General features: G+C 41.5%; 1 protein-coding gene across 1 annotated transcript in view; it reads left to right on the top strand.

The window, feature by feature from the left end:
- Positions 1-7,422: 7,422 nt before the first annotated feature.
- The window catches only part of LOC120059893 (protein unc-79 homolog), a 46,049-nt gene continuing 42,992 nt past the window's right edge, over positions 7,423-10,479 (top strand). Inside the window, exons 1-2 of the mRNA XM_039008963.1 lie at positions 7,423-7,444; positions 8,900-9,020. Coding sequence (XP_038864891.1) covers positions 7,423-7,444; positions 8,900-9,020 — 143 coding nt within the window. The remainder of the gene's footprint in view (positions 7,445-8,899; positions 9,021-10,479) is intronic.

Here is a 10,479-nt window from a genome sequence, read left to right as displayed (position 1 = left end):
CACTGACCATTTTCAATCCCACCGTACCTTCCCCGCTGTGCAATCCGGTTTCCGAGCTGGTCACTGGTGCACCTCAGCCACGCTCAAGGTACTAAACGATATCATAACCGCCATCGATAAAAGACAGCCGTCTTCATCGACCTGGCCAAGGCTTTCGACTCTGTCAATCACCGTATTCTTATTGGCAGACTCGACAGCCTTGGTTTCTCAAATGACTGCCTCTCCTGGTTCACCAAATACTTCTCAGATAGAGTTCAGTGTGTCAAATTGGCAGACCTGTTGTCTGGACCTCTGGCAGTCTCTATGGGGGTGCCACAGGGTTCAATTCTCGGGCCGACTCTTTTCTCTGTATATATCAACGATGTCGCTCTTGCTGAGGGTGATTCCCTGATCCACCTCTACGGAGACGACACCATTCTGTATACATCTGGCCCTTCTTTGGACACTGTGTTAACTAACCTCCAAACGAGCTTCAATGCCATACAACTCTCCTTTCGTGGCCTCCAACTGCTCTTAAACGCTAGTAAAACTAAATGCATGCTCTTCAACCGATCGCTGCCCGCACCCGCCCGCCCGACTAGCATCACTACTCTGGACGGTTCTGACTTAGAATATGTGGACAACTACAAATACTTAGGTGTCTGGCTAGACTGTAAACTCTCCTTCCAGACTCATATTAAACATCTCCAATCCAAAATTAAATCTAGAATCGGCTTCCTATTTCGCAACAAAGCCTCCTTCACTCACGCTGCCAAGCATAACCTCGTAAAACTGACTATCCTACCGATCCTCGACTTCGGCGATGTCATTTACAAAATAGCCTCCAACACTCTACTCAGCAAACTGGATGCAGCCTATCACAGTGCCATCCGTTTTGTCACCAAAGCCCCATATACCACCCACCACTGCGACCTGTATGCTCTCGTCGGCTGGCCCTCGCTACATATTCGTCGCCAGACCCACTGACTCCAGGTCATCTATAAGTCTTTGCTAGGTAAAGCTCCACCTTATCTCAGCTCACTGGTCACCATAACAACACCCACCCGTAGCACGCGCTCCAGCAGGTATATCTCACTGGTCATCCCCAAAGCCAACACCTCCTTTTGCCGCCTTTCCTTCCAGTTCTCTGCTGTCAATGACTGGAACGAATTGCAAAAATCGCTGAAGTTGGAGACTTATATCTCCCTCATTAACTTTAAGCATCAGCTATCTGAACAGCTTACCGATCACTGCAGCTGTACTCAGCCCATATGTAAATAGCCCATCCAATCTACCTACCTCATCCCCATATTGTTTTTATTTACTTTTTTCCTCTTTTGCACACCAGTATGTGTACTTGCACATCATCATATGTGTGACTAGGGTGGGAAATCTATGATTTAGATTATATTTCTTTGTTGGCCGAGTATGGTTCCCAATCAGAGGCAGCTGTCTATCGTTGTCTCTGATTGGGATCATACTTAGGCAGCCCTTTTTCCCACCTTCAGTTGTGGGATCTTGTCTTTGTTTGTTGCATGGGTTGCACTCCTAAGCTTTTCATTCGTTGAGTTGTTAATTGTTTTTTTTATGGAACATTTTAATAAAGAAAATGTATGCCTACCACGCTGCACCTTGGTCTCATTCGAACGACGGATGTTACAATCTGCACATCTATCACTCCAGTGTTAATTTGCTAAACTGTAATTACTTCGCTACTATGGCCTATTTATTGCCTTACCTCCTCACACCATTTGCACACACTGTATATAGACTTTTTCTATTGTGTTATTGACTGTATGTTTGTTTTTTCGATGTGTAACTCTGTGTTGTTGTTTGTGTCGTACTGCTTTGTTTTATCTTGGCCAGGTCGCAGTTGTAAATGAGAACTTGTTCTCAACTGGCCTACCTGGTTAAATAAAGGTAAAAAAAACAAACTGCATCTCAGTGCAGGAGGCATCACTATAGTCCCTGGTTCGAATCCAGGTGGAATCCCATCTGGCTGTGATTGGGAGTCCCATAACGCGGTGCACAATTGGCCCGGGTTTGTGTGGGGTAGGCCGTCATTGTAAATATGGATTTGTTCTTCACTGACTTGCATAGTTAAATAAAAGTTTTAATAAACAACAACTTTACTTTTCAACCTTCATTTACATAACACTTACTAACTGTGAACTTTAACACCTTCTCAAAAAAACATAGATTGTTGATTCTGCTCTTCACAAGTCCTCACCGTCAGCCCTAGCTATGGAAACACATTTTCCCTAACATAAGGGTGTGTATACACTACTGTTACACTGGTGTGACAGTAAAAAAGCAGCAAAAGTGCAGTTTATTAATATTTTAAAGTCTGTAAGATGTACAAAGGCTACCATCAAATAGTGGGTCACAAAAATGTAAACAATGGAGCAAATGCATCTTATGATGACATCTATACATGCAAATTTTTATCTGATTTCTAAGCCAACCCAATCTGTTTTGCTCCATAGATGCACCCATCGTCAGTTTTGTTGCTAAACAACCAACCCACCTAGATTATTTACCGACATGCAGCTGTGGAATGAAGATAGTTTAAAAAGTGATCTATAATCAATCAAGCCTATAATCATTTACATTTTACATTTAAGTCATTTAGCAGACGCTCTTATCCAGAGCGACTTACAAATTGGAAAGTTCATACATATTCATCCTGGTCCCCCCGTGGGAATTGAACCCTGGTCCCCCCGTGGGAATTGAACCCACAACCCTGGCATTGCAAGCGCCATGCTCTACCAACTGAGCCACACGGGACCACGTGTCAATTAAATAATAGGCTATATACCTAATCAATTAGGCTATTTGCTGGTGTGTTTGGTCTTATGTGTATTTTTAAGCTACAAAAGAAGTAAGCTAGATTGATAGTTGATTGCACTATCGGCTAGGCCAGAGTTTCCCAAAGTCAATCCTGGGGCCACTCTGGGTGCATGTTTTGGTTATTGCCCTAGCACTATACAGCTGATTCAAATAACCAAAGCTGGTTGATGAGTTGGTTATTTGAATCAGTAGTGTAGTGCTAGGGCAAAAACCAAACCGTGCATCCAGTGTCCCCCAGGCTTGACTTTGGGAAACCCTGGACTTGGCTGTGGTCTTTGGTGTGGCATTCACAGTCATCATTGAAGTACCAATGTCCTCCAACGGAGGGCGATATGTTATATGAAATGCATTCAGACCATAGGCATGGATTGTGGTGGAATTTATTTTATAAATATGATGTTTTCCCCTGATTACTTTAATTCACTTGTTATCATAGTAGCCTAGGTGATTATTCAAATATTACATATTTACAATGATTCTCATGTGGTTGGTATAGGCCATAAGTTCCTAAATCTTGTAGGCCTATTTCTCTTTTGCACTTTTCTATTTGCACTAGCATCCTATAAACATTTCTTGAATGACAATATTAATGTGCATTGAGAGTTATCCACTCTGGTCAAATCTGTTGTCATGGATGTCACGTCTTTCAGTTGGACCTCTCAAACTGTAGCATACGCCCTGAGAATGGAGCTCTCTAACTGTAGCATTCACCATGAGAATAGAGCTCTCTAACTGTAGCATACGCCCTGAGAATAGAGCTCTCTAACTGTAGCATACGCCCTGAGAATAGAGCTCTCTAACTGTAGCATACGCCCTGAGAATAGAGCTCTCAAACTGTAGCATACGCCCTGAGAATAGACCTCTCAAACTGTAGCATACGCCCTGAGAATAGAGCTCTCTAACTGTAGCATACGCCCTGAGAATAGAGCTCTCTAACTGTAGCATACGCCTTGAGAATAGACCTCTCAAACTGTAGCATACGCCCTGAGAATAGAGCTCTCTAACTGTAGCATACGCCCTGAGAATAGAGCTCTCTAACTGTAGCATACGCCCTGAGAATAGAGCTCTCAAACTGTAGCATACGCCCTGAGAATAGAGCTCTCTAACTGTAGCATACGCCCTGAGAATAGAGCTCTCTAACTGTAGCATACGCCCTGAGAATAGAGCTCTCTAACTGTAGTGCATCACAATAGACCTTTAGATAAGTATGTTCACAGTAACTAGACAGTAACCATACTTACTCTTTCTGAGTCTCAGATAAGGGATATCTGTTTCAGCAATACCCATAACCCCCTGCTTCCTAGTGACTTATGACACTTGCTGTTATTTTTGTTGTGTGGTTGGTTATTTGAATGTTTGGTGCTGACCTTATTGCCTCCCATGTAATCTGATTATACATTACAAATGTGATATGGCTGATTCTGCACCAGCTAAATATTAACGCAGAATTCATCATCTGTGAATAAACCTTTGTCATAGTGGGCTACAGTCAGTGTCACTGGTTTTATTTTCTCAAGGTGTCAAGCAAGTAAGATTAATTTTGTGGTGAAACATTTCCATAGAATTTTTCTATACCATTTGATTGCAATTAAACCCAATCATATAAAGCCCAATCATACCAGTCCTCAATACATTTGGACAGCCTCAATGATTGCATGTAAACTAAGTTTTTTGACAATGGTGTGTTTTGGAGTCTGGGCCCTGTTGTAGTGACTCCTCCCTTTGGATGATAATGATGGGAAGGCTTGATGAAAGCCCAGTGTCTCTATCTCAGAGGATGTGCTGCTGGGAAGTTTTCCACTGTTACTGAGATAGGGTCTGCTGTCCAGAAGCTGTGAACCTGACGTTAGCCACACAGGATTAAGTAGAGTGATGTTTGCTCTTTTTAGGGGACCCACTGGGTTCCTTGTACGGACAAAGGCGGTTTTGCAGGACCACATATCAAATATCTACAGCAAGCCACCCAAGGACAAGATTGGGCCTGGGGTAGGAACCAACGCTCCTCATCTCTCTGTCCTTATTAACTTATTTCTTGCAACCAGAAAAATATTGTTTTGGAAGTGTCCCATTTGGTAATTGTTTCGTTATGTCCATGTTACCAATTTCATTATCATTTTTGCATTCTTTATTTTGTTGCCTGCAAATGCTTGAAAGTATGTGTTATCTTATATTACCATTCAATGTCAGAATTGAATGGTCAAGCTGGTCCATGCAAAGCTCATAGGAATTGAACTAAAACAAAGCTATTTCTGACGAATTGCGGCCCACTGAACTCCTAAAATTACACAAGCATCAGACAAGAAACTACAACACTACAACAAAGTTACAGACTGAGGCAGCCATATCTTTAACACATTACTTTACATTCTCTAATGTGGTGAATTCAAGCGAATGGGGGTTTTCCAGCTAAAAGAGAAAGACGTTTTATTAATAAATGTATTTGTATTTATATTTATTTAAGTTAGTAGTGCCAAGCTTTCCCCTCGGAAAAGAGATCTGATGACAGAGTTGTGAGACAGAACCTAGTGTTGGTGCAGCCGTCCGCTCAACTTTCCTCAGGGTTTTTAACTGATCATTTATGGGTGTAGCAATGAAGCCCAACAGTGCCAGTGGAGGATGTTGTGGAGGCAGGGGGATGGAGACTAGGCTAGGGAGACCATGATGTAATATAATTACAGCAAAGGATCATGACCCTCTGGGGGGCAGGTCAATTGGTCGGCCCAGCTGTAAGCCTACAGCACTAAGGAGAGAGAGGGCTTGATAAACAGGGAGAGACAGAAAGTTGGTGTTTATGAAAGAGAGAGTGGGGGGGGGGGGGGGGGGGGGGTGATGGGTTTTACACAAATGCATAAAAACCTGACCCAGGTAATTACAGTGTCATTACATGACCAAGGAGTTACATTCAGCTAATGCCTGTTGGCCTTTTGATTGTTTTATATTCTAAATATGTATGTGGTCTCTTTGTTTCCCTCACAGCAATCTCTCTTCACAATGTCAGTGTTTGCGTTCGCTCTCCTGGCTCCAGCTGGATGGATCATGCACCGTATACCAGTTTACCGCCAAAGACCCCCTCCAGAACCCTGACTGGGCTGCACCACCATGCATAGTATGACATCAGTGAAACATCAGCGAAAGACAAAAACATTGCCTAAATGTATCTTGTCTTAATAATGTATAAGATTAATAAATATATAAACAGATGAATGAAACCACAATAATTTACCAGGTGGATGGTATAATGTTTCATATTTTCCATTTATTTTGCTTCTAAAGAGGTGGAATCATGACATGTAGTATTTTAGTTGATGGCACTGTAAATGCATTATGGATTTGTCCCTTAAATTAGCACTGCTTCTATTTGTAATCATACATCTGCAGTAAGTGCCATCCTATCTGACTCAGATCAATAAAGACAAAGTTGACACACTGTTGCATTGTTCTTTGTCTTTATTGCAGACATGAAATATTGTTTCAGCAGGCTGGCCCACGGCCAACTATGTTTTCACCTTCAGAATTCCAATCTATATGTGACTTCCGTTGAATGCGTGATTTTCTTCTAGTGGACAAGGAGTACCAGGAACCAGTGCGTCAGCCCAGGCTCCAGAGACAGGATGCTGTTACTTTATCAGCTGGAGATGGGAATACTTTAGTCTTGGTTCTTGGCACACACTGAGATCCGTTGAGAAGGCTAGTTAAGCTCATAGTGTCCATTCTCCTAGGCTCAGAACTGAAAATCTTGTTTATCTTTGGAAAAGATTGTTTATCTTATTTTAACTGGGGTGAACTTGGAAGAATTCCAATTACTTTCTGTAAAGAAAAGAAAACCATTCATGATATAAATAGTCAGTTGCCATAACCCCCCATTGATGATGGAAAGATTCTTGGAAAAGCAAGAAACTATAGGAGCAATTCTCTCTCAGCACTAACTAATGTGGATCAAATGGCCTATGTTTACCACAAAGAAGTACAGTAGTTTGATAGTATATTTTCAAAACATAGTTTTTGTGCATACTGTCACAATACATTGTTTAAAAATGTGACCCCTGATGCTTTATAAGTTACAGTTACAACATCTCTGATAACCATCTGTTGCTTGATTATAAATTAGCCTATATAAAATAGTGATATATAGCCTAAGAGGAGTAAGTATGCCACCACGTTCGAACTTCTCACTTTGATTCTCAGTTGATGCTGAATAGCGAAAAGAGCATTAGCGGTCTCATGTTGAGGCGGGTGTTAAAAATCACTTTCTTGAATGACACTTTGTCATAGCCGGAGCAGTCCATTTGGAAAAGTATGTTCTGATTTGGGTCCGGCTTTTTCTATCAGCACATTGACATATACATATAAAATGACATATATAACATATCCACGAAACACACCACATGCATTTCAATTACTTACATGTCCAATGCAATAGATTTCAATTGCTGTTAACCTGCTTTCATGGCAGCAGTGGTACAACCAAAGCGAGCCAGTGCGCGAGGGTGTTTATTCACTTTTCTTAAGAGTAAGGGGGAACAACACCGTAGGGGAGAAAAAACATTTGACATTTGACAGTGTTTCTTTTATGATTCGTGAATTATTTCCACAATGTCTACGAAAGCAGAGCAATGTAAGTACTATTAATTAAAATATTCCTACTATATCCTCCCATTTTTTCGTGTAATTTTCTAGTAAGAAAGCGAATGAGAGGAGCTGTCCTTGGTGATGAAACCGCGGTTGCTAAGGCAGGTTGCAACACGTTCTCGCGTTGCAGAGGATGGCTCGAGGGGCTGGTGTCTAGGGGATGCTCTATGTTCTGACGGTTGTCACCAAAAATATATGGACAAAACATTCTAACAGATATTAACCATTCGTTTTTGATTGACACGCTGTATTGGTATCAAGGTCGATTTGATACATATTCCACTGAACAATATGGTGGCATTGTTGATCAATAATGTGGTTGATTTGCTTGTTCATATCATATCTTTTACGTTCATAGCATAAATACGAGTTTTTTCTTCATCATTTACCTCTGAACAGGTAGATAAACAGACTGCAGTTACACTATTTGATAAACTATCAGATTATTTACTCTAGAAAAGAAGAGTGAATAACTGTATAGTGTAATAAACAATTGGTGGTTTGTTGTTGTTGTCAATCAACACACCTTGAAAGAACTCAACATTTCTCAAATAGGCATATAATGCATGGAATAAACAAAGTTCCTATATATACATTTATCTGTAATAAAGCCTGCTTAAACGATTTTACATCTATTTGGCCATGTTTGGGGCATCTTAGAAGGTACTATATGCTATTCTATGGTACCATGTATAAACACCCACTAGGTAGCTTATAGAGATGTGTGTTGTTTCTCCTGCATTCTGTAGGCTACATTGACATTACTGAATTGGTCAGACATTAGTTTGCACAAGTATCACACGTTTTAGCCCTTAAAAACAAGAGTTGATACTTGGTTTTGGCAGGCAAAAACGAGAGTTTTTTGCGCCCTTGCTAATTTTTTCCACCCTGTTGGCTCTAGCAATTGAGCCTGTGGACGAGGTACATTTCTGGTTTTACAAAGTGTGTCTGAAGGGAGCCCTGCTGATTCTATTTACAGAACCACTGTGTTGTAGCCAACCATGTTTTCCTTGGTATGAAATGTGCAGAAAATGAACACACTCCTACACCCATGTATATAGCCTACACACAGTCATTTAATTACACATACACCCACACCCTGCCCCACACAAACACAAAGCCTGTGGGTGTTATTGTTATTTTTGGGACTTGTCATTTGCAGGTCAGCGAGCACTAAACGCTACCAGCGCGAGTCACAAAATGGCACCAAAACAACCTACTCCAGGGCTGGTTGTGACCTAGCTGGACAAACACAAAAGTCACTTAAAGAGAGACAGATAGGATGCCACAAGGACCCCGACCCTTTGCCATGCTTGGGGCAGACTATCAATAACCAGGCTTATACTGTACCAACCATAACCTATTGCCCCCACCCCCCCTGATTTGATAAAGGCTTCATCAGACTTCTTTTGTTTGTTACTCTGCTCTTTATCTTGTTTAGTTGCCTCTAAGATACGATACTTGCAAGAGTATCACAACCGTGTGCAACACAATATTTACCCCGTGCCCTCCGGAACAGACATTGCAAATACACTGAAATACTTTTCCCAAACCTTGCTCAGGTAAGTACCCTGCGCTGGAACCACAGGTGAAGTAACGGAGCGTAACAGTATTTGATGTTTAGTTTCAGAGGAGAGGTGACTGGGGTTTAGCCTAATTCTAATACATGCACAGCAATAAGACAGGATTATTGCTGGTAGGAAGTCAGTTGAAATGAGAAGATATACATGTAAGTGGAAATATGGGAAACGGTTTCCAACAGTGCAAGTGTATCATCATTTAAGAGTTCTAGTTGATAACCACCCAGGTCCTTTTTAGAGAGGGAATTGAGTTGCTCCATCCTCTGCCTTTGTGATACCGTATGTTTCATGTTGCTGTATGAGGACCATGATCCTACAGTATATCAACAACAAGAGTCAACAACACGATCCCCTCATATCGCCCCATGGCTGTTTGATATTGTAGTACGCTCTTTTTAAATAAAATAGAGAAGGTTTGTTGGGTTCCAACCAATAAATCAAATCTGCCAAGATTGCCATTACTGAGTCTTTCCAATGTGGGTGTGCCTCAAGGGGATATGAATTGTGTTGATGTTGTAAGTAGGCAGTTATGAATAATAATGTGAATAATTATGTTATTTTGCAGAGTGTACCTGGTATGGTTGGTATTATATAGGAGAAAAAGTACCAACAAGAAATAGCAATTTCAACCCCTCTGTAGGTTCAGTGGTAGCTTTGTAGATGCACATGTTCCTAGGATGGCCTGTAGTCTCACTCCCAGAGGGGCTAAGGGAGGTCTGGTCCTCTGGCTCCTTGGGTCTGACAGTCCCCAGTGTGCAGTGACAGAGGGCCTGTGGAGGGAACAACACGTCCCCTCAGAACAGGTCAAGAAGTCAGGGCAGCCATTATGGCCACAACCAGTATGTGACATTTATTTGTTGAGTTTGAGCAGAGCTCTCTGTGAGAATCAGTAGCGCTTTGATCATTGGCTACAGAAATAATCATCATTAGGCACAGTTATCTAAAGGGATGGGGATTAGGGAGACAAAACTTTCATGTTTCACTTTTATGAAAATTATGGGATTATGACAATCATTTTCATTTCATCACACAGTGGACATAGTAGTGCATTTTTTCCTTGACAAATTATGATAATTTTCAAGTCAATATTGGTAAAGTATCTTGGATCTTTCTGACTTTGCTGAGAGAATGATCTAGCTAGATGTGCTTGCTAGTGTATTGTTACAAGCCTGGCATCCTATTGGTCCTTGGCACAGATGGAGCGTGACAAGGGCTGTGATTGTATGAGCCTATGTTGTGGCAGCATGTTAACTCTAATGACAATTGTGTCTGTGAGGCTCAGTATCGCTGGGGTGTGAAGGGAATCACACTGGTATGATACTGTAACATTCGCCTCATGTTTTCCTTGAGCCAAATCTCCTCCCTCCCAATTCACACAACAAACCATGCCTCCCACATTGAAACCACTCTGCACTGCTCAGTAAACTCTCAGACATTCTGA

Source organism: Salvelinus namaycush, chromosome 15 (assembly GCF_016432855.1).
Source record: "Salvelinus namaycush isolate Seneca chromosome 15, SaNama_1.0, whole genome shotgun sequence".
Classification (NCBI taxonomy): Eukaryota; Metazoa; Chordata; class Actinopteri; order Salmoniformes; family Salmonidae; genus Salvelinus; species Salvelinus namaycush.
This window is presented reverse-complemented; position numbering and strand designations above follow the sequence as displayed.